Source organism: Lactuca virosa, chromosome 8 (assembly GCF_052849685.1).
Source record: "Lactuca virosa cultivar CGN04683 chromosome 8, Lactuca_virosa_CGN04683_v6, whole genome shotgun sequence".
Classification (NCBI taxonomy): Eukaryota; Viridiplantae; Streptophyta; class Magnoliopsida; order Asterales; family Asteraceae; genus Lactuca; species Lactuca virosa.
In genome coordinates, this window is record NC_136433.1 from 191,343,149 (window position 1) to 191,368,950 (window position 25,802).

A 25,802-nucleotide genomic window follows, 5' to 3' on the forward strand; every position below is an offset into this window, starting at 1 on the left:
CAAAAGGACAAAGTAGACGAAGGATCCACCAATGTCACGTCGTGACAAAATTCTTAATGGTTTGAGTCCTTAATCCATTAAGTCATCAACTCTAACTTTCCAGAAAGTTTTAAGGGACTCCGTAGGTTCATAAAAATGACAACTTTATGGACATACATGTTCCATGCATGTCCTCTACCCATCCTAGCTCAAAAGCCAAGAAAATGACCTAAAACTCATGCAAGGTTCACAATTCACAACCAAACCTTAGATACATAAGATATGATGCTCTTGGGACTCTGGAAGACCATAAAGTTGTCAACTTTATTCCATCCATTTACTCAAATCAAAACCATGAATCAAATAGGACCAAAACAACTTAGATCTAAGAGAATAAATGACTAAGGTAGACGCTTAAATCCTTACAAATGGTTCAGAAGGTGATATCAAGGATGAGAAGATGTTGATTATTTGATCATTGCATCAATTCTCCTTCTACTTCCTTCAATAAGCACCAAAACCAACAAAATGAGCCAAAACCATCAAGAGGGATTAGGGTTAGGGTTTTATGAGGTTTGAGGATGACGGAGGCTGATAATGAACCCTAAATTCGAGTTTATGAGGTATAAATACGAAGGAAACCCTAAAGGATCTTGGGTTTGGGTTGCAGCCTTCCTCACGACGTGACCATACTCATGTTCGTACATGCTTCCCGAATACGCGCTTCCCCTTTGACTTGTCACGCCGTGACCTCCCTATGGTCACGTCGTGACACCCGGTTTTCCCCAAAAAACATGTTTTTGACTCCTTAATGCACAAAACCGTTCCATTTTGAAAAACGGGTGTTACAGGGGGTGTTTGGGTTTTGCTCCAACTTTAGGTTGAAAAGGGAATTTAATTTTATAAAGACTGGGAGAAAGAAAATAATGGTGTAAGTAAAATGTTGTATAAATTGTGTATTTATAGATAAATTAATAGTATATATATATATATATATATATATATATATATATATATATATATATATATATATATATATAAAATTTGACGGTTAATCAACGTCATTTTGACCGTTGAAAAGAAATTAAACGTTGTTGCAAGCCATTGTCACAATAACGGGAGTCACCATAACGCCGGCTGGGGTTGGTGCTCGTTGCGTTTCCAGCACGTTAAGCAATGTCCACGTCAGCAATAACGGGGAAAAACGATCCATACCCATCACTCTAAATTTTTAATTTTTCAAAGTTGATGGCAACTCTGAAATTTTCAAATAATAAAGTTGTTTTGCAATATACGGTTATAAAATATGATATTTTGGTGAATAATCTTATATATCGGTGCAGATTTTCTTCGTTAAATTAAAAAATAGGTATTCACCATTGTACAAATCATAAAATAATCCAAAAATAATAAATAAAATGAGAAAATATTTGTGTTTATTGTGATTGGTAGTGTAGTGTGGTGTTAGAGGTGACTTTTTGACTTTATTCACTCACTTGGCACACAATTTTTGTGTTTGAATCTTTTTGATTTCAAGAACAGATCTATATGTAATCATTTTGTCATGGGATTTGGGTCTAATTAATCAACAATCCTCTCTTGTTCATACTGTTTATTTCCCTTTTTCTCTTGTATATTTTATTCAAGAATATATATTTTGAATGTTACAGGTCAAAAGGAGTAATTATTGGGAAGAGGGATGTGTAATTCTCAAGTTGTAGGAACATCTTACAGCTTTCAGGTCCCAACATTAAAGACTGGAACATAACTTTATCCAGAGATACAAAGAAAAAGATAAAAACAATAACACCACACTAAGGTACAAATTATTACCGCATAAAATACAAATTTCACCAAAGAAAAAGAAAAGATTGATAGCAACAAATGACCCAGACTCGATAAAACACCACTATGTTGTGTCTTGTCATTTATTGATTGTTTCTTAACATCTCTGACAATATGAACAAGATAATTATTTCAAAAACATAACAATTTCTTGTCTTACCAACTTAACCCTAAAAATATGAACAAGATAATTATTTCAAAAACATAACAATTTCTTGTCTTACCAACTTAACCCTAAAACATGATAAAACAGATTATAATGCGTTTGACATGTATTAAACAAACTGAATTGGTGTTAACTGACAAATACTGTAATTCTTTTATTCACTCGATTGAACATGTTGGACTGGAACTAGTTTTCGATCTATTTTATACAAAAGATGTAAATACCCTTCTGATTTTGTTTGTTTCGTAAGTGTAAGTGTGTAACAACATACTCTTAAGGCTCCATTTGTTAAGCATGACATTAGTATACTGCATTTGATATGAATTTGCCAGCAACTGATGTCAATGAAACAAAAACTTTTTTTTTCTTTTGTCTCACCAAAAATAAAATAAGATGGGATAGAAACGTGTTCTCGATCTATCATATGTGCAAAAAGACATAAACAACCCTAGACAACAGTCCCATGTAACAACATATTCTAAGTTTGTTAAGCTCGACAAGATTAGTATACTGCATTTGATATTAATTGGACAGAAACTGATGTCAATGAAACAAAAACTGCTTTTTTGTCTCACCAAGATAAAATAAGGGATAGAGATTCGTTCTCGAGATATCGTATGTGCAAAAAGACATAAATAACCCTAGACAGTGGTCCCGTGTAACAAACCGCATCCAAAATGTCTAGATTTGTTCCAAAAAAACAAGAGGAAAAAAATTTCTCATTGCCAAATACAAAGTTACAAATCATTTCGAAAGATCCGAAAAACTACACGCGAGAGCGAGTAAGTGAAACTTCTGTCAAATGTGAACTAAATTCCTAGCCTTGTTTGAAAGAAGCAATCTCCTTTTTTACCAATTTAGCACACCACCTTCCTCTTTTGATCAAACCATTTACCTTTCACAATTCACAATTCACAATTCACACCTGTGTGTTTTCTTATCAACCTCAATGATCCATTATGAGTAGTACATGTGTGAGTTTATTACCTTCTTAGGAAAGCATCTTCATAAATAATCTTTGTCTTCTTGCAACTTTCAGTATGATTTTTAACTCTTTTAGCATTAATCTCCCATCAATCATACTGCCAAAAAAACCCCAAATTTAATAAGATCCGATATCACAACACTAAAGACAAATTAAATGCAACCAAACACGATTAAAGACAAGATTAGTGGTATTAACCTTGTTTACGTTTCAGTAGAGTCGAAGCATGTTTCTGGCAATTGAATTTGAGTTGCTTGTTGGTTTACCTTTTCCTGTTCCAATTCCAATTCCATTCCTTCGACTACCCCTCAATGGAGTCAAGTAGAAACGAAGGAGTCCACTGTCTGTGTGATTTGGTGAATATCTTGCACTTCGATTCCTCTCAAGAACAAATTCATCTCCTCCAACTTTCCTGTTCTTCCCGTTGGTTTCAGAGTTTGGTTTCTTGGTGGTGTTGAATGAAGAATTTCTCCAACTTACACTACTGTTGCTTCGTAATACCTTTTTGTTAAATCCCCCTTTTGATTCTGTTCGATCTTGCCATGATTCTGAGTATGATCTTTCGACGCCATTTACTCTGCTGAAAGTGTCGTCGTCGTCGTCTTTGTTGGATCCTCCACGGCGGTGGATGAACCCCCATAACTTCCATCTCCATCGTCTTGGTTTCTTGCCCTCCTTCTTCTCGCCGTTGTCTCTGAACCCTAATTCGAATGTCTCTGAGCAATCGTCTCTTAAGGAATTTGAATATGAATCCCTTGCTAATTCTCGCTCACCACCGATGCTTGGAAATCTTTTTAAGGCGCCATGACCATGGTTGTAATCGATGGTTGCCGGAGAAACTTTGGCGTTTGAGACTGGAACGGTGGTTGTTTTTGGTTCGTCCATTTCCGCCACTACAGCGGCGGCCATTTTCCGGATGGAGTTTGACCTGTCGAGGCTTTTCCTGCGCTTGGAGGAAGAATCAGAGTAATATTCTCGGGTTTGGATTGATCCACCGGGGACAAGAAGATCTACATTTGTTGGTGGTTCTTCGACGGAGATTTGCATATCGGAACGTGGTATCTGCACCACAGGTGCATCTTCTACCATGGGAGGAAGCCGTGGGAAAGTCCGGCCGATTAGATACCCGTCCCAGGAAGCTCTAGGCTCGTCGAAGGAGTATCTCGGGTCATCAAACGAGATCCGACCCGCGTCAAGTGAAAACCTGGGATCGACGTCGCAGGATCGCCGGCCGAATCCGTAATCGGCGATTTCGGACTGTGTCTCGCGGTACTTACGCGACATCGGCTTCTTTACCGGCAATGTTGACGATGACAGGACGCCGTTGCCGTCGATGCTGCTCTTCTTCTGCTTTCGTCTCCATTTTTGCCATTTTTTGCTTAGAACCGACGCCGCTGACCAGAAATTTGATATTGATGGTTTCTTAGACTGGGAATCGAGATCTATGTGATCCTTCATGGTCTTCAAATCGTCCACACTTGCATTCTCTTCTTCTTCTTCTTGAATTTCAGACACTTCTTCCACAATGTCGTTCTCAGGATCGTTAAAATTCCTCACGTCTTGCTCTTCAGCAAGTTCAATTTCTTCGTTGTGAAATTGATCTTCTTCTTCTTCGTCGTCGTCTTCTTTGTTGGTCTCGAGGAGGGTCCCAGTGTTTCCTAGGGCTTGTTGTTGAGCGGAGGAATGCCTGGGTTTATTTTCGTCGTCGATGGAGAAGAGTGTCCAGAGCGTGTTACTACGACCCCTAACGTCGCACGATTTCCGTTGAGGCTCGAAAACGCCGGCAGATAATCCTAATCCTTCGTTTTTCGAGGCGGAAAAAGACTTTGTGCGGCGGAGCTCAGGGAAAAATGAGGTTCTGGTTGAACCTGAAGCTGTAGCTGTAGCTGCTGTTTTGTTTTTGTAGGCTTCGAAGGTAGTGATGGAAGAGGAAGGCACTCTGAATATCGATTTGAGAGCAGCAGCAGTGGCGGAGGAGGTGGAATTACGACGGGAGGAGGAAGCGGCAGCGGTGGCGTTAGCTGATTGATCTAGAGTGGTGAGACGTTCGCAGAGACATGATGGACAGAATCCAGAAAAGTTCTCATCGGGATGGCGGTCGCAGCTGAAGGAGGATCTCGGTGGCTGTAATGGCAACGCCTGTTGTGGCGGTGGTGGTAGTTGGTCGGTTGTGGGATTCATAACCGGCGGTGGTTGCAGGAATGATGTGCAGTGCGCACTCTGCTCATGTTAGCATTAATGAAGCAAAGTAACGTTGGTTTAATGTGAGAGAGAGAGAATGAGAGCGGTGAAGAGTTACCAACGGACACTGAAGGAAGCCGGAGAGAACCTCGAGGATGCTCACTTTAGTAAAACCACTACAAAGACAATTCTACCCTTGGACTCATTAAAAAATAATAAAATAATAAAATTTAGACTAAATTCAAGTTTTGTCCTTCATCTATTCTTAATTTACATGTTTAGTTAAAATAATTTTGGATTCTTGGATTTATATTGCTAAATATAAAAGTCTGATTTAATTGATAGTTTGGGTGTTGTCCTTTTTCTTTGAAGTCCAATGTTTAATTTTTCCTGAGATATGAAATTATGAGTAGTTTATAAATAAATTAGATTTGTCATTTTAAACGAAAAAATTTTATTTCAATTTTAAAAATCAAACATTAAAAAAAATAGATAGATAGATGAATTGGATGAAATCGAGCAAAAACCTTAAAACATATGACACATGTGATTGTCATATAACGGGCAATTTTGAAGGAGACAAAAATAGAGATTCAATTATTATAATTTATAGATAAAGTTTTTGACTTGAATTGAAAATAAAACTTTCACACTAAATCTAGATATTAAGTAAAAGCTGAAGGACAAAATGTGTAATTTTACTGGGAATATTATAACTTCCATGTGATTTTCCATGCTTTTTGCACCTTTCATACGAGAAATGTCTCCTTTTCATATTTGGTATTTGTATACATGAACTAAAGGGTTGTAGTTGTAGGTGTGTTCAAAAATGGTTTTCTTTTTCCGGAAAAGAAACTTATGAGAAGATATACTTTAACTAACATCTTTATATAAATGATTTATTATTTTATATATATATATATATATATATATATATATATATATATATATATATATATATATGTTAGTTAAAGTATGAATATCTTCTCATAAGTTTCTTTTCAGGAAAAAAAAACCACTTTTGAACACACCTACAACTAGAATATATATATATATATATATATATATATATATATATATATATATATATATATATATATATATATAGGTTCAGATGTTTAAACTAATTATTGTGTTATTGTATTCATCAATGTGGACCAATCAAAATTAAATAAAAAATTAAATAATAAAATAAATAAATAAGGGTAATTTAGTAATTTGTTTAGTAACTTCCAAAAATAATCCTTATAATCACGGTATTGACTTATAACCTAAATAAATAAGCGTGTCTTCCTCAATCTCCCATCCGATAAAGCCCTAGCATCCTACAGGGTATTGACGCTTTCAGATCGTGTTCGGAAACCCTCACTGATCATCCAAAAATAATCGATGGGGAAAGGTTTAATAGTGAGGGTATTTTTGCTATTTTTAAAAGATTTTACAAGGGATTAGGTTTAAATTGCATCCCGTCGTCATTTGTTGAACGGGCAAGGGAAGAACGCCTGCAAGCAGACGAATGAATAGAGGGAAAAGCGAAGGCTCGTCGGCGCTGCTTCCAGTTCCTCGGTTGTCGCAGACCACAAAGAAGGCCGAAGAAAACGAAGCTCACAGGCGGTGCGTAGTCGGTCGATTTTTGAGGAGCGGCTTTGTGTTCGATGGGAACAGCAGAGAAGGAAGAAAACGAGGGGAAAGGGGGGTCCGATGGCAGCCATCCGTCGCAGGTGAGGACCTCGGTGGTGTTTGCTCGAAGATCACGATGTTTCCTTGTTTTGGCAGTTCCAAATCAACCACAGGTAAAAATTTCTTTTAGGATTTTGTTTTTTGTTTGATAGAAATCGTTGGGGTGTTTGGGTTTGCTGGGAAATCAATGAAAATGAAGGGAATTTGGGTTTGTTGATTCACATGAAATGAAGAAGGAAGAAATTAGTTTTTTTTTTTTTTGGTTCTAGTAGCCTCTAGCTGCGTCAACTTCTGTTTCTTAGAAGTAGTGATTTGTGGGTGGTGTATGTTTTGTGCTTTGATCGACAGAACAAGAAGAAAACACCACACTAGAGTGTGTGGTCGTTGCGAAGACGAAGAATAATGTGGAGGTGGGGTTGTCACAGCCGACTGCTCCATCTAAAGGTAGAGTTTTTTTTGTTGTTTTTATGATTCCTTTGTATAATTTGAGTTTGGATGGAACTAACTGCTTTTGCTTTCTTTATGTTTACTCTATCATACAATATGTTACAGCCATACAATATGTTACAGGAGGCCAAGTGTATCCTGCCCAGGTGAATTTTTACTTGCATTTGGTATTTGACAAGTACAAAATCTTGGAATAATGTGAACCATTTTACTATTTGCAATTAGCACCACCAACTAGAGAAGTCAAGCTCGAGTAATCGCAACAAGGTTGAATTCTGAAAAGGTATCAAGTATGTTTATGTAGATGATTCAATGGATGATATTGGTGAGATTCCAATTCTATTGGAATGGAATCACGAATTCCAATTCTGTTGGAATCACAGAAGTTGATGCTTGAAGAACGGACCACAAAATTGAAACGGACCATATTATTCTTTTAGAATGTAATAGTCGTTGTTAGATTTTGATGTTTTCTTTCCCGTTTTGAAAGTTTTTTTAGTTTTATTCTTTAACAATAAATGTAATTTTTAACAATTGTTACCCGTATTCTATAAGAAATAATGTATTTTTTGTTTTTATTCTTCAATTGATTGTTCAAGAATTTGTTATTCTACAAGAAGTTTTTAAATTAATGATCAAGAAATAGGTTCAAGAATATTTTTATTATTTATGGTTCAAGAATATTTTTATTTTTTAATATACTCATAAACATATTCGGTCAGAATGTCCGAATAAAAAGAATTATAATTCGTAAAATCGGATTTTTAAAATTAATAGAATCTATGATCCCTTGAAAAATGCAATTTTCATTTATTAAATCTACATTAATTGACTAAATTACCCTTGTAATTAATTAAGATGATATTTTTCAATTATATTTAATTCAATAATATATATTAATCACTTTCTTAAAATAAGTAAATTTGATTGGCCCACATTTATGCATACAATAACACAATAATTACTTTGAATAGAATAACCTAAGCATATATATATATATATATATATATATATATATATATATATATATATATATTCTGTTTGATTAATTTCAAAAATAGTTTAAACATTTAATATATAGTAGTAAAACATATTCAATTTTTTTTAATACATCAAAACGGATTGATTTTCTAACGAGACTTATCGTGTTGATTAATGGAGTCTGGTTTTCTTGTTGACCTTATTGCCTCTACTAAGACTTAACAATTGAGTTGTATTGTATGGTTGTAGTTGTAGTTGTAGTTGCAATTGTAGTTGTGATATGTTATGGTGGGGAACTGTGGTGCTAGGATCGAATTTGTGATGTCGACATATGGTGCTTGAGTAGCAGGCATGGGTGCTCGAGTATAGATCAATGATGCCTAATAAATAGATCTATAGTGACCAGTTAGAGGTCTATCATATGGGTCTTTGGTGCCGATCATACATACTAAAAGACTTGTTTCAAGTGGTGACGTTTGGGATTGGTCCACAAGAAGTATTAGGGCAACTTTTGTCATTATAAATTGATATATGTGTATCTTGGTTGCCCTAAGCAAAATCTATGTGTATGAGAGCTGTAAATTTCTACACCTAATAAAATTTTATTTAGTTCATTTGTAGATTAGCATGATTACTTTGATCGTGTGAACCATGTTGATTTCTTATGTAACACCCACATTTGGGGCCTATGATTGTTGCATTTAAAGTGAAATTATTTAAAATTTTAATAAAATAAAAATAATTAAAAACTAAAGAACTAAATAAAAAAATAAAAAATTGAATAAACAAAAAAGTATTAAAACTAACCAATATAATAAAGGAATAATTATAATAAACATGAATTTATTATATCTAATGACTTATATAGTTTTTAAATCCTAAAAATGAAAAATTAGATGTTAACTTTGATTAAGAATCATATTTAGCCATCACTTGACTTAGGTAACCTACTTCCTATTTTTAGAACGCTGAAGTTAAGAGATGAGTTTGTGTGATTTAATAGCGTAAATTCATCACTAGTCATATTTTAGAAGATCAATGGTGGTTAATTACGAACAACTGGAAGTAGAGGAACCAAGGTTAGCAAATAGTCAAAAACTTTAAGACTTGGAGCATTGTTTCTCTCTTTTGTTCTCACTGAAATTATAAAAGAGAGATTGAGAGTGAGATTGGGCAATTTAGAACCTATGGAAGATATTGGAGTGTTCTTGTAAGTACAATGGAATATTGGAGCTCAATTCCACCATAAGAAGTTCTAAAAGGTAGTGACTCATCTTCATCGTTGATAAAAAATAATATTAGAGGATATTATAGGACAAGGTTTAATTTCTTAAACCTTGAATGAACAACAACAATGGAGGCTAGTAATAGATTTTCAGTCAGGTCTAGATCAAGTCCAGTTAAGCCTTGAAGAACAACAACCACATATTCAATGCAAGATAATTGTAACATCCAAAAATTATGACCCAAAAGTTTCATTTTTAATTTCAGTAAAAGTCGCATTCCAAAACATTGTTCATACATCCCAAACAAATAAACATGTCAACATCATGAAAATCAGAGTATGTCCCATAAAAAGAATCCATATGGTGTGTGCGATGCAGTCAACCCGAGCTCTTCCCCTTGGAACCGGAAGTACCTTAAACATAAACTAAAACCCGTAAGCACAAAGCTTAGTGAGTTCCCCAAGATAGGGCATACCAAACATATCATATAACGGGCCCCGCCCACGCTCGCATAACGGTCCCTGTCCAATGAGATACGAGCCCCGCCCACACTCGCATAACAGGCCCCGCCCAATGAGATACAGGCTCTGCACACACTCGCAATACAGGTCCCGCCTAATAAACATACATATACAAACACATACAAGTATCACACAGACCACAAGTATATCAACATAACCAATCAAGGGTCGACCTTGGTACCTTAGACCCGCTAAACCCAGTGAGGAAACTCACCTCGAAAAGCTGAATGAAACGAATGATCCCTGACTGCTGGTCCTACAGCCTCCGAGCTATCAATTGCCAAAAACAACTAATTAACATTTGGGATCTACATCATAACCAAAAATCCCTACTTGGGGTAAAAGATTATTTTACCCCTAACATAACTAGGTCCAAGAATGAAACCATTAATCACAATCCAATGGGCCCAAAAGTTAAACAATCCATCAAGGCCCAATATATGGCCCAATTCCCAACTGGGCCCAATCCCTTCACATGGGCCTTAGCTTAAGGCCCAATAATACTCCTCTAGCCCAAAGGTTCATTTTTATATGGCCCACTAAGGCCCAAGACAACCATGTCCATGAAAGTAGTCCAACCGAGGCCCAAAAGACGCAAAGCCTAGATCCATTGAGTACGCTGGGCGTACTCAACTGTACGCTAAGTGTACAGGCTACATGGCTTGTACGTTGCGCGTACGAGCTTGTATGCCTAGTGTACTCTCTAATTAAGCCATATTTCCAATAAGCTCTTAAATCCTTAAGACTAAGGGTCCCAATCACAGATCTGAGTCATATGAAGTGTCTTAAACCATAAAGTCGTAAACTTGGTGGCTTTGCATGCCCCAAATGAACCAAATCTCGATATATCAAACATTACTTCCATAAAATGAACCCAAACTCATGCATGGTTCAAAGCTTCAAAGATGGCAACTTTATGACTCTAGGACCAGAAGAACACCAAGAGTAGCAACTCTAAGCTCCATAAATGACAATAACCCACAAGATCTCATCTATGGGACCAAAAAGGTCCAAAAACTCAAACAAAATAGATCTAAGCATTAACAAAGCAAGTTCTGAGCTTTATACCTCAAATGAGTGCCAAATGATGAAGACAATTCAGATCTTCAAGCTCAAACTCCAACAACTCACCTTCACCAACATCTTCTTCTTCCTTCCAAGGCACCAAACTACCAAAAATGCACTCCACAAGGTCAAGAACACACCAAGATGATAAAGGGTTCGGTTTTAGGGTTTCTGGAAAATAGAGGCTGATAAGGAGGCTAACACATGGGACTTAATGACATTATATAGGGCTTGAACCCTAGAAATTAGGGTTGTCCGTCTGACCACGTACGATGCGCATACAACCCTGTACGCTGCGCATACGTGCATGGCTCCGCATTTCCTTGTGATCCTTCTATGCCCCGCGTACACTAGGCTTACGCCCAGCATACGGTCACAGCTTAGCCCACACATAGAGGCCCAATCCTCTAAGCCCAATATGACTTACATGATTAGACAATAAAATAAATGATTAGATAAATAAATAATACCTTGGAACCATCGGATGTTATAGTAATATTAAAGAAGTGTGAAGAGAATGAACAAACGAAATGAGAGAATGACATATGTGATTCTTGTATTGATAAAGGCATAGGGATTACATGGAAAGACACTCCTATTTATACTACTAGGAGCATAAAGGACAAAGGAGACAATAAAGACAAATACGAACTGCAGATCAACTGTTTAAAAATGTGTTATGATTGATCTTGTCTCCTATAGTTATTACATAGAACAAGACTGTAAGTCCCTAATCTGCTTGTGTATCAATCAGATCCGTTTGATGGTGCGGAATCACAATCAAACGGATGATGTCAGATCAAATAGAATAGAAGGAGAAGTAGAAGATGATGAATCTTGTATGTATTGATTTGAATGAAGATCCGGATACAAGATTCACACACTTACACACACTAAAACTCCTTTCTCTCTCTCTTGGCCGTACACTCTCTTCTGTTCATCAATCTCTCCTCAACCACCTAACACCTATATATACTTGGGGAATATGGGCCATAAATGGGTTTACGGCCATAAACACCCATTGGGCCGTAAACAGGGTTTACGGCCGTAAACCTGTTTACGGCCGTAAACACCTACCTGGCCGTAAACCTGACCGTAAACTCATAAAATATTACATAAAAATACAATTGCTCAGAAAAGAAAATTATAAACCATAATTTTGACCCAACAATCTCCCCCTTGGTTTATAGCTTTCTTTTCTTAATTGACCCAACAAGCTCCCCCTAAAAAGTAGCTGGCTTTTCTTGTCAATCTTCATCGAGAGCTTGGCTTCAGCATTAATCTTCAAATTCTTCACAACTTCAAGATGAACCTGATGAATCTTCAATGAATGACTTCATCTTGAGAGGTTGGGCTTTTCTTCAGAATTTGACATTGAACGCACATTGGGTGAGGAGGCTTCTTGTACTGATTCTTGAGAGATAGCGCTTTCAGCTTCAGAATCTTCAGAAAGAACATCAGAGAGAACAAATCTTCTGGATCACTTCAGCAGGTTCAAGATAGCAGCAGATTGATTGAGGAGACTTCAATGCAATCCGTCATATAATCTTCAATTTCAGCTTCACCTTGCTTCTGGGGTTGAAAGATTGAATGTCGAAAGAATAATCTTCATTTCTTGCTCCTTCGAATGAGAATTCTTCGATGGTCACGGATGAAGCCTTGGCTCAAAAATCTTCGACACAAACTTCCATGAGTTTCATCTTCACCTGAATTCACTATTCAAGACAAAACAAAACTAAAAGAAAATTTTAGCACACAATATTTTTGGATTTTTCATATTTTCTGAAAAAGAAATAAAACAGAAATAACACTATTTTTGGATTTTTAATTTTCTGATTTTTGTTTGGTTTTTAAAATTTTTAATTCTCCCCCTAATATTTAAATTAGAAGAAACTATGAACAAATTTAACAACAATAAAAATGATATCTAACTTTAAGAGTGATTTGGGATCAAAGTTTTTAGACAACCTTTATCCGTTTATCAGTACCTCTCCCTTCATGAATAGATCTGGTCAATCGCCGGTATTGTGGTCCACTTAAACACGAGAGATTGTGACAAAATTAGGACATACTATAAGTGACAAGACAATGTGATCCTAAGTTCGTAGATAATATTCCTTAAGGACCATTCAGCTGACGACAACCAAAGATATTGTTGTCCACCTAAATTGAGCAGCGAGATCTACAGACAACCTAGTGATTGTTCAATTTTAAATGTACTAGAACATGTTTCCCGCTTCCTGACATACCCCAATAATCAGGAACTTCCAAAGTACTCCTTACTTTAGGTGAGCAGACAATTATTATGAGAGAAGTTAGATTTAGAATGCATATGATATACACCCAGGTCGGATCTCTTCCAATCACGCAGAGGGTGAAACATATGACTAACTGAAGTTTTAGAGGGATTGAGAAGAAGAATGATGCATATATTGTGTACCAGGTCGGATTGTAAGTCACGCAAAGGAGACAGTATATGGCTAAAAGATAGAAAGAATTGCATAGATAGAAGATGCATAGAGATAGAGTTGCATATGTTACAGTCCAGGTCGGATGTATTTTAATCACGCAGAGGAGGCAACATATGACTAACAGACAGAAAGAAAGAAAATAATCTTCAACAGACCTAATTTATCGGAATTCCCCAGTCACCCCATCAATACCGGAATTAAGGACAAAGTCCGTACATCGAGGAAGAGTTAAACCACGGTTCTAGATACAGATTATTTTAGTGTGACCGGTGGATTATCATGTATATCTCCCTGCTCAACCTATCTGAGCGTCGTATTTTCAGGCTAAATGGATCTATCTAGGTTAATATTTTTCAAGTCTATAGATTCCTTAAGTTCATCTATGCCTAGTCAAGTCCATTTTAAATCTTTCGTGCCTACCAGCGCATCGAACACAGAGCCTAGACAATTCAGATTCAGTCCCTCACACAGATTCAGATTATCTGTTATCACATGATTATATCACTTCCCAAAACATCTCCCTCAAGCACATTTCATTAACACCAAATTTTTGGATTTTCTGAATTTCTAATGTTTTTGGATTTTTTTTTTAAATATTCTAATTTTTGTTTTGTTTTTATTTCTCCCCCTAAATTTGTGCATAGGAGAGAAACGAAAGTAAATGCACAAATTTAAACTAAACTATCCTAAAACAAAAATTAGTCTTTAAAGTGAATCAACTTAAGAAAAACTCAGGAGTATAGAGAAGAAAACTCAAACCGTAAGTCACCGATTGAATTTGCATCCAGAAGGTCTGAGAACTGCACGCGTAATCTCAGAACAGATCCGAAAATTCTTCATGTCATTAAGCACTAACCCCATGTGTGATCCCTTCTTTTCTTCCTTTCCCGCGAAGGACACATACTCCCAAACAAAGTTATGAATGTTGTACAGTTGAGAGATGTCCCCTATCATGTGCCTGGAACAGTCACTCCCAACAAACCGAAGTCTGATGATATGCCTCCATAGCTGCTCCGACACAGAGCGGGATCAGTTGGTCTTTGGAACCCAGTCCATTTTGAAACTGGGTCGACCTTTTTCATCCTTGCACGATACTCTCTCCCATGACATATCCTGTTTATCACAAACAGAGGATGTAGAAATATTAGAATCGTTAGAAGATTTGGGAGAGTGAGCCTTTGGAACCCATTTGTAGTTGGGTTTAACCCATTTCTTTTTCGATCTGATGGGTGGCTCAGTACTTGCTTTTGATCTTGATGTCGGCCGTTGAGATGACTTTGACCTAACCGGTCCTTATTTCACTGGAGCATCTCTTGGATTGGGCTTCTTGGCCGACATTCCCTTCTTGCCCTTGGGACTCGGATTCTTGGCCTTGTGGGTTTGATTCTTGGCCTTCTGCGCGTTCCAGTCACCATGGTCTGAACGTGACCTTGAGGGGTTTCTTTTGAAGTATCTCCCTCTTGGCGCGTTCTGCCAGCCTTATGCATAGTAGGGAACGTATGTGCGATTAGGACAATTTCTGGCAATGTGTCCAGGTGTTCCAAAGTGAAAACAAGTCTTTTTCTTCACTGGGAAATTGTTTCTTCCTGCCCCTGGCGGCATGTCCTTGCCTTGTCTTTTATTTTTCCCACAAGCACAATTACAACAGGCACTCTGTTTCACTAGGATTGGTGGCCTGTATTTCTCAACAGCAGTTTGATCAGAAGCAGCTGAGTTCGAAGCAACAGATTCATAGTTCAAGGAGATGTTGGTTTGTTCAATGGTGTTCTCCTTGTTCTCATCCTCTGCTACTTTACCTGCACATGAAATAGATGTGCTAGAAACAGGAACATCAGTATTTTCAAACAAATAATCAAATATGTCAAAAAAATTTAACTCAACATGATCCGATGCAAAAGCATCAAAAGCATCACAAGATGTATCATCAACTTTAATATCAGAAACAGAAGGTTTTTCATTGGAAACAGAAACATCAGGTTCAGGCTCAGTTTTGTTATCAGAAACAGATCCTTCAACTTTGTGATTTGACTGATCTAAGGATTGATCTGCAGGGGAAGTAGAAACGTTAGTACTTTCAACATTAATAAATCCTCCTGAAACAAAACCAGATGGCTTGCCATAAACCATGAATGGTTCGTTGGCAATCTCCTCTTTAGACAAGGGTTGATACTGATAATTATGATTAAAAGGAGGAGGTACATTATCGTATCCTAAACCCTTTTGCTGGTTTCGTTTGAACTGCAGGCAATGGTCAATCATATTGGCAACTACCTCGCTTGATCCATCAAATTTTCTAAAATCAAAATTTGCAGTTTCAAATTATCTCTTTAATGTATCAAGCTCAGTAATTAACTCATCATTCTGTCTCTTAATATAATCATAAAGTTCACATTTTTCACGGTATTCTGTCTGAATTCTCTTAAAGTCTTTTATTTTTGTCTCTAACTGGGCCTTAAGGGGTTTCTGTCCTTTCTTGAGTTGATATCCTTCATATCTCAGGTCCTCAACTTCTCTTTTTAATAAATCAATTTGTTCCCGAAGAAATTTAATCGTAGTTTCACAAGCTGGAGTACATGAAACTTTATTTACCGGATTGGATTCGGAATTCATTTTTTTTTCTATTTAATTCTTTGACTAAAAACTCAAAAGTCAACCTTAAAAGTCAAATTTAAAGAGTCAAACTCAAAAGTCAAACTTGAAAAGTCAAACCGAAAAGCTAAATTTGAAAATTTAAAAGTTAAATGAGAAAGTCAAAGTTTAAAGTCAAAGGTCAAACTTTAAAAGTCAAAGTCAAAATTTTAAGTAAAAAGGTCAAAATTAAAAGTCAAAAAAATTAAAATTAAAATTTTGGATTGAAAATTGAATTTAAAATAAAAAGGAAATTGATTTTGGGGTTAAAAGTGTCAAATTTTCGAAATTAGGTGCGAAAGGGAGTGTTTTTGAATTAAATTTGGGAGGAAAAGAACATCCAGCAAGCTGGATCAGATGGCAAGGGCGCTGGGATGATGAGGTGAAGCACCCGAGTTCGATTCCTGGCACCTGCGAGTCGCTTCCTATTTTTTTCAGATGCGCGTGCGAGGAAGAGGGTTGCTGGACGAGACTGTTGAACGAACACGTGCGAAGTGCGAGGTGCAAGGCCGAGCCGCAAACTGCTGAACCGTAAACTCCGGCCGTAAACCTCGGACCGCAAACTCCGGAAACCCTAGCTGTTGGCCATGAATGTCGTCACCCCCTCGCTGGTTACGACCAAAAACAGCGATTTTTGCCCTTTTTGCTTCAAAACTCGATCAAAAACCCGTTTTTATGAAAAACGCGAAGAACAAACCCCCCCCCCTAATTTTCAGAGATCTATCCAAAAACGCAGGAATTTTTCAAAAATAAGATCAAATATGCTCCAGATCTGACAAAAATGACTGATATAATCCAAGCTCTGATACTAATTGTAAGTCCCTAATCTGCTTGTGTATCAATCAGATCCGTTTGATGGTGCGGAATCCCAATCAAACGGATGATGTCAGATCAAATAGAATAGAAGGAAAAGAAGAAGATGATGAATCTTGTATGTATTGATAAGAATGAAGATCCGGATACAAGATTCACACACTTACACACACTAAAACTCCTTTCTCTCTCTCTCTTGGCCGTACACTCTCTTCTGTTCATCAATCTCTCCTCAACCACCTAACACCTATATATATACTTGGGGAATATGGGCCATAAATGGGTTTACGGCCATAAACACCCATTGGGCCATAAACAGGGTTTACGGCCGTAAACCTGTTTACGGTCGTAAACACCTACCTGGCCGTAAACATAACCGTAAACTCATAAAATATTACATAAAAATACAATTGCTCAGAAAAGCAAAGTATAAACCATAATTTTGACCCAACAAAGACAAAACAGTACAAGTCTTCAATTCTTTTATCATTCTCTTAACTTCGGAAACTCAGCATTCTTTGGAACTTCCCAAACTCGGACAGTCAATACATCTCGGAACCTCATCAATATCAGATATCCTAAAGGTTCACTTTCATGTATTAACAATCCTCTCGAACTAGCAATTTAAGATTTATGAATATACATCAAATCTGGATCATTTGTTGTTATAATTGGTTTCTAGCTTTGATTATATCACTAGTTTACTAATCTCTCAACAATTTCCTTCTGTATTACTTAATTACAACTTTATGAAAGATTGGGGGGTTATAAACCTTAGATAATGAGCAAGTATCAAATACACTCGGTACATCGATAGAATTGGTGCAACATGGAATTCCATCAAGTTAGGAGTTGACTACGGAAACATAATCAATTGGCTAACTTGTTCATAAAATAAGGTGACTCTGATTTGATATGAGCAACTTGGAAGGATCCATATTATCAAATGTTAAGTGTAAAAATTAAAGCAATATGGAATTCCATCATGTTGGGATCTGATTATGGTGACATAATCAACTGTCCAATTAATGCATATTATCATATGATTCTGATATGAGAAATTTGGAAAGATCCATTGTGGAACTACATTGCATGTTGACCACCTTTTGATTTAACATGGCAAGTATAGAGACTCCAAGCTTCAAAGAATTAAGTACATTGAAAAGATTTAAGAAACGTGGAATTCCACCCGTTAGGAAGTGGCTATGATCAGGTGATTCTGACTAGGCATGAATAACTTGGAAATATCCACTATGGAGTTGCATAGCATGTTGAGAACCTTTTCGGACAAACATGGCTAAGCATAGAACTCAAAGCTTTAAATGCTCTTATGATTAGCTATCATGAAAGAAGTGTCAAGAAGAAAAAATCCAATTATCCATAGGCAAAGAGGATGTTCAAAGTTGGTATATCCAATCGCAACATCAAATGCTAAGGAAAATAGGTAGGCCCATTCTGAGATGTATTCTGATAGGCTAATTTATTGCTAATAATAGGACTAACAAAAGCACAAATGCCTAAAGTATATGAAGTATACTATAACCTAATAAGAGTTTATTGATCATCGATAACGAGGCCCCATAATAGTTTTAAAGATCAAGAGTCAACTCGTTCTTCTAAGTGTTTATCCTATGATTAGACTAATGAATCCATAACACCATCTGAATATTACTTCAAATACTTGAGTAGTTCACTAAATGATGAGTACTGACATTTGCAAGAATGTGCAGTGACCAAAAAGGGAAGTAATAGACTATAACATAGAGAAGTAATTATGATCGAGGACTTTGAATTAAGTTCGTTTACTGTCCTTAGGATCATAAGATGAATCGTTCTCGTAAATGTTAAGTCTATGGTATTATGATTGAAATTATTTATACAAATTTTCATAAGATTGTTCTAGCTTATTTAAATATAGAACGTTTCATATGTTTTATTATTTAAAAGTAAGTCATGAAATCTTTGAAACTAGCATAATAACAATATCTCAATGGAGATTCATTGCTTGGATTAGATGCGATTATGGAGTCATCCTCTTGGACGTATGAATAAAAGTTGCATTACCAAATATCCAGTTGGATTGGATTTTGGAAATCATTTGACCCTAAGTCTTGTGATAAATGCAAATCTTATGTGTCAAGAATGATGACACTAACAACATCTAGTGGTAGAATATCTATTGGAATTATTTTACACTAATCAGATGTTTAGATTATCCACTATTCATGTTTATCCAAAATGTTTAGATCATAGTATTAAATATGTGAATGAGAAGTGCATCACCAAATATTCAATTGGATAGAATTTTGGAAGTCATTAGACCATAAGTTTTTTGACTTATACATTTCTCATAATATTAATATAAATGATGAACAAATCACCTCGTGATGTTATCATTTGTAGGAATTAGTATGCACTAATTGTTCGTTTAGATTGGTCACAAAACGAAGTTAAGAGTTAACTGGGCAAAAGGATAAGAAACTCATATCCAATAGTGGGATCCACATTAATCTTGATAAGACTCAAGAATGAATTAATCAAGAGTCTAAAGAAAAACATTGTCACTTAATTATAGGTTAAAAAAATTAAGAAAATGGCATCCCTCTACCTCTTCCACAGATCTAATAGAAGATGTCATGGACTTTGTTGACTCCATGTCACATGGAAATGAGTCACTGATAGATTGCGATCAGAGTCTATCAACTATTGGAAGCTATGGAAGGCTCATTAAGGCAAAATTGGAGGAAGCTTTGAGGAATGAGATTCAGTCCATGTATGTTTGAAATTTGAATTGATCCAACACTTAGTGTTTGTAGATCTTCAAAAGATGACAAGCATGGATAGGAACACACATAACCTGTTGATTTAAGGTGTTTAAGCCAATAACTAAATTGATATATTCTTGAAATGAAACCAACATCATTTTTAGGTTGCCCTCGGAACTAGCAACTAAGAAGAATTACATTTAGAGAGAGAAGATAACTTATTAATATATTATATGATTAATATATTAATTAGAAATAGTAATTATTAATTTAGAATTAATTTCGGGTTAATTAGAATTAATTGGAAGTGCAGGGACTAAAGGTGACATTGTTCAAAAGTTGAACAATGGAGAGCTTCAAGAACCTCCCTCAAGGTGACGATTTTGTGGAAGACTTCTAGGGCTTCTAGGAAGCTTTGGAGGATAAGTAAAGGGATTATATACCTGTCTAATTTGAGATATTATTATTATATTCAAATTAGGGTTATCCAATGATTCTTTATCAACTATAAATAGGACCTTATGGTCTCTTATCTTCATCCATGCTTCCTTAGCTAGCTATAGCCAAAATTTTGCTACTCCATCCTTTCTCATCTTGTGTTTTTGTTGCTAGGGTTTGGGCATCATCTCTTTGGTGCTAGTCTTTCCAAGCTTCACAACTACAAGGATTGGCGTGATTTGTTTGATATAACAAATCAAAAGGTATGTAACCTTAACCTTGTAATTTTCGAATTACACAAGGGTTATGCTAGTTTAGTTGTTCATTGTATGTTGCTATCAAGGTGTATGGCATAGATCTTTTATAGGATGCATGTACCCTATAATTGTTAATTGTTTTCCGCATTGTTCAAATTTGTTTTTTATAAAACCCATCAAAACCAAACTGGGTTGTGAGAGATATATAGGCTTGAGAAGTTCATTGATGGGTTCTAACAAGCATTTCGTGGTTGGATCATTTGCTTCGATGAAAAATTCAAAAGTTGATTTACGAGAAACAAAAGATAGTCCATATAAATGTCAAAGCTAGCGGGAGAGATGTTGTTCCTTGTATTGAAATAGGAAACAATGTCCTAACGTTGATAAGTGTAGAAGTTTTACTTGGCTTAGGAATTGTCTCACTATGAAACACATGGGAGGAACAAGAAATTATACTTAGAGTCTATGAAGATAGATCTAAGTGGATCATTGATTTAAGTCAAATACTTGGAATCTTGAGGAAACTCGAGAGGCAGAATTCTTAAAGAGTTTGTACTAGTAAATCTGTGACAACCCGATACTTTTCCAGTCAACAAAATTCAATTCCGTTAAATAAAATTTCGAATTTATATATTCCATTAAGATCGTGAGGGTTAGTAAATGATTTAAAATATATAAATAAAATTTGTATAAGTTTCGGAACCAAAAACACTTGAAAAACTAAGATTTTTCCTCGAAAATCAACTGATCTCGTTCAGCACCACGTTTTCGGCCGAAAACCCTCGGTTCGAAAACGGATTTCGGCCGAGAACCCACTTTCCGGCCGAAAACCCAACCGCTATAAAGTGGGGGAGAATTGTAACATCCTGTTCTGGATAGTTTTGTGATTTAAGGCCAGTGGGCCTTAATCCGAGTATGAGAAGGTTTTAAGGCTTTGAAAGAGAAAGGTTTAGGCCCTTTTGGGATGTGGGTAAGGTAGGTTGTGTGATAAAAGAGTTTGGTTTGTGCTTTAGATCCCAAATGTATTGTTAAAGGCGCTGGTTCGAGCTTTTCATGAATTTTGGATCAGAGTTCGAGTGGGCTTCAAGAGGAATAAATTTGATAGAAGTGTAGGGCTTCTCGTTACCTTTTCGTGGATATAAGGATCGTCTGAAACGAATTTATAACGAAGAAGTTATGGCCTTCAGAAGTTTTGTGGTTTCAGGCTTAGTCAAGTACGCTGGGCGTACACAAAGCGTACGCTGGACATACTTTGGAGTACGTTGGGCTTACTGACCAGGGGTGGTCGCGAATGTTCTTCGGAATACGCTGGGAGTACCATTTGTATGTTGGGAGTACGCTAATCAGACCTGAACCCTATTTTAGGGTCTTGGACCCTATTTAAGCTCCTTATCTCATAACCTAACCCTAATATCTTCAGCCTCAATCCCTCTAAACCCTAGAAATCGACCCTAAGCCTCCATTTGAGTGATTCTTGAGCATTTTGGTGATTTAGTGAGTTTTTGGTGCATATTGTGGAAGAAGGAGTTCCTTGAGGAAACATTGCTTGGCTTGGAGCTTGTGGATCCAAGCCCTAATTAGCTTGATCTAGCTCCAAAAAGCATAAAGTTTGAATCTTGTTGGCTTTCTCATGTGGATCTAGTGGGGTGATGACTTGTTATGTTTGGCTTTTGAAGAAGAAGGAGCTTTGAAAGAGAATAGCTTGAGCATCTAGCTTTTGGATCTATGTTTAGGGATGCAAACCGGGGCGGATATTGGCGGAGACTACAAAATCCGTCCCCGTACCCAAAAACCGATCCCCACAACCATCCCCGCCCCCGACCCGCCTAATCCCCGACGGATTCGGGTGGAAAAAAAAGCCACCGGGTATGGAAACCCATCGGGTACCCGTGATAGGATTGTTTAATTGTTTAAGTTACAATATATTTTCTTATGAACCAACGGTAACATAAACTCAACTTGAGGGTCTCTTTAATTTATAATGAGCTCCATCTCAACCAGTTGTTTCACCAAGCAATGTGGGACAAAGATACAACCATCACCATTGTTGCAAGTCCTCTTCTCATTATATACTTGTTCCTCTTCATTTAATTATATGTTCAGCCGATGTGGGACTGGTTTCCACACCTTTGTAACTCAAAATTTTATAAAAAGGAAGATGTAAGCTGCCGTAATACGAAAAAAAAACTTGCGTCTTCTCTGAAAACCATCAATTGAATGCATTAATCATGAAATTGTTGACTTAAGTATAAAACCTAAGTCATGAGATAGCCATTCAATAAGTATATATCGAAAACATTGGAATATAATTGTACGACTTTTTCTCTCATTAACCCACTGTCCGTGTCTATATTTGTTTAAAGTTAACTACAAATTACCAATTAATAATAGAATTATAATAAAACTATAAAGAAATAATATGTTTAAAACTAAATAAGGCATATAACATAAATTCAAATAAGAAAGAAGATGCAACGAGGGATGGAAAGAAAAAAGTCACTAGAAATATATATCAATAAAAAGAGGGATTAGAGTTTATCCCACATCGGCAGTACTTGAAAAAACAACAACATAAACACCTTTTAAAAATAACCCTTTAATGGCTGTGCATATATATATATATATATATATATATATATATATATATATATATATATAACATCGGGTATTAAACGGACGGATAGTGTTATACCCGTACCCGCCCCGTCCCCGCTTCGGGTTTGATTTTTAACCCCCGGCCCTGCTCCGTTACCCGTCAAGCCGGGGAATCCCTGCCCCGTTAGGGTCGGATCCCCGCGGGTACCCGAATCCGCGGGTCCAATTTGCATCCCTATCTATGTTCTTCTCTTGTTGGTGCATCTTCCAGAGGTATCAAGTTTGAAACTTGCTTATTGTTGTGCTAGTTTTTGTTTTGGGCCCATTTTAGGGTTTTTGGTCGCAAAGCTTGAAGCTTTATGAGTTGTTGAACTCCAGAACCTAATATATGTCCCCTTTAAGTGTTTCTAGTGGAGAGGATTCATAAAAATGAGATCTTGGTCGTCAAGATCTCTCCATGCATGAGATATGAGCATTTTTAGGAGTAAAGAGTGAGTGTATTTGGGTTTGGGACTTTATCAGCCATGAAAAGGCTTAAAGTCACTGACTTTATGGATTAAGAACTATTAGGGAGTCCAGATCTATGATATGAGCCAAGGTCTTAACTGATTAATACCAAATGAGTAGAAAGAGTGAACCTGGGAAGTATGCTGAGCGTAATTCCAGTACGCCCCGCGTACTGACCAAGTGTCCCCGATGGCTAATCTGGATTCGTGAGTACGTTGAGCGTACCAAGGGAGGTACGCTCCGCGTAACCTCACTGTGGACTTTTGGGCTAAGTCTCATTTTGGGCCTTGAGTGTTGGGCCTAGAGTTTGGGCTTGTTGCACTAGAGTTTTGGACCAGAGGATTATATATATATATATATATATATATATATATATATATATATATATATATATATATATGAGCCTTGGTCCCTTGAGTGGGTTAGTCACTTGGATTTGAGAGTTGGGCCTCGGGAGAGCACATTTATTATTGGGCCTTGGTGAGCCCAATGGGTTTTAGGTTATGGATGGGCTGGTTAGTGGACTGCCTTTTGGAACTAATGAGTAAGAGATTGGATTTAGTTCCTAATTGGGTTAATTGTGGGTTTGGCTCAGAGTTAGAGGTCGGTGCGTGGCAGCAGTGTTTATAGGGGCTGTTCATCATCCGAGGTGAGTCTTCTCACTATACTTTACCTAGAGTGGTAATTTATGTGTGACCAGAGGGTCTTATGTGCTTGCTTGAGTTATGCATTTTCTGTGTGATATATGTGATATATGTTATATTATGTGATACATAGACCGGACCCGAGGGTCCAACGTACTATGAGACCGGAGGGTTCTCAACCAGACCGGACCAGAGGGTCCAACGAGCCATGGGACTGGAGGGTCCCAATCAGACCGGACTGGAGGGTCCAACGAGCCATGGGACTGGAGGGTCCCAACCAGACCGGACCGGAGGGTCCAACGAGCCGTGGGACTGGAGGGTCCCACTTAGACACATTGACTGGAGGGTCTTATAGAGTTATAGCCTCGAGTGGCTAATGTGTTGTATGTGGTATTTTGGGGAACTCACTAAGCTTCGTGTTTACCGTGTTATGTGTTATGTGTTTCAGGTTCTTATCAGGATCGCGGGAAGGCGCCGGCTTGATTGTACACACCAGAGAAAGAGTCATGTTTTGAGGATCCTGGATTATTAATTAAATAATTATGGAGTTGTGTTTTGTCAATTAAATAAATGGAATTTTTGTGAAATGTGTTATGAGAATTATGTGGTTTTTAAATGAAAAAAATTGTTTGAAAATTTACGGTGTTACATACATATACGGTACCAAGTGCACGATCTTCACCGACCATAAAATCCTTCAACACATCTTTGACCAGAAAGAACTTAACATGAGACAACGACGATGGGTAGAGATACTCAATGATTACGAATGCGAAATTCACTATCATCCCGGCAAAGCCAATGTAATGGCAGATGTCCTTAGTCAAAAGGAGTACTCAAGTCGTAGGTTAAAGGCACTAACCATGACAATCCATTCAGATCTGTCCACACAAATCAAGGAGGCTCAGCAAGAAGCTTTGAAGTCGGATAATATGGCAGGTGAAGCCTTGAGAGGAATGGAGAAGAACATGGAAATCAAGGGTGAGGAGTTCGTTACTTCATGAATCGGATCTGGACACCGAAGTTTGGTGGCTACAGAGACGTTGTCATGAATGAAGCCCATAATACTCGATATTCCGTACATCCATGTTCAGATAAGATGTATCTGGATCTCAAGAAACTATATTGGTGGCCAAACATGAAAGCAGAGATTGCTACTTACGTGGGCAAGTGTTTAACTTGTGCCAAAGTTAATGTAAAATACCAAAAGCCCTCAGGTTTACTTCAACAGCCTGAGATACCTGAGTGGAAGTGGGAGCGGATTACAATGGACTTCATAACAAAATTTCCCAAGACTGCGGGTGATCATGACACTATTTGGGTAATCGTCGATAGATTAACCAAATCTGCCCACTTCCTGCCAATCAAGGAAACAGACAAGATGGAGAAGCTAACCCGAACTTACATCCAAGAGATAGTACGACTGCACGGTGTGCCCATATCTATTATCTCGGATAGAGATAGTAGATTCACCTCGAGAGTTTGACAGTCACTTCAGAAGGCTCTTGGAACTAAGCTGGACATGAGCACATCATACCATCCTCAAACTTATAGGTAGAGTGAGAGAACAATTCAAACCTTAGAAGACATGCTGAGAGCCTGTGTGAT

The 25,802-nt window shown here is 37.1% G+C and overlaps 2 protein-coding genes across 3 annotated transcripts; one reads left to right on the plus strand and one right to left on the minus strand.

The window, feature by feature from the left end:
- Window positions 1-2,693: 2,693 nt before the first annotated feature.
- OPS (LOW protein: UPF0503-like protein, putative (DUF740)) lies at window positions 2,694-5,287 on the minus strand. The gene is made up of 2 exons (XM_079064329.1): window positions 3,174-5,287; window positions 2,694-3,072 (listed from the first exon to the last, which is right to left on the minus strand). The coding sequence occupies exon 1, from the start codon at window positions 5,154-5,156 to the stop codon at window positions 3,186-3,188; it is 1,971 nt and encodes a 656-aa protein (XP_078920455.1). The 5' UTR covers window positions 5,157-5,287; the 3' UTR covers window positions 2,694-3,072; window positions 3,174-3,185.
- Window positions 5,288-6,336: 1,049 nt separating this feature from the next.
- On the plus strand, window positions 6,337-7,821 carry LOC145134262 (uncharacterized). Of its 2 annotated transcripts, none has more exons than XM_079069135.1 (4): window positions 6,337-6,949; window positions 7,185-7,280; window positions 7,389-7,429; window positions 7,509-7,821. In XM_079069135.1, the coding sequence occupies exons 1-4, from the start codon at window positions 6,673-6,675 to the stop codon at window positions 7,560-7,562; spliced, it is 468 nt and encodes a 155-aa protein (XP_078925261.1). In that variant the 5' UTR covers window positions 6,337-6,672; the 3' UTR covers window positions 7,563-7,821. The 2 variants fall into 2 exon arrangements, with proteins under 2 accessions (XP_078925261.1, XP_078925262.1); XM_079069136.1 differs by having other exon boundaries at window positions 7,407-7,429.
- Window positions 7,822-25,802: the final 17,981 nt, after the last annotated feature.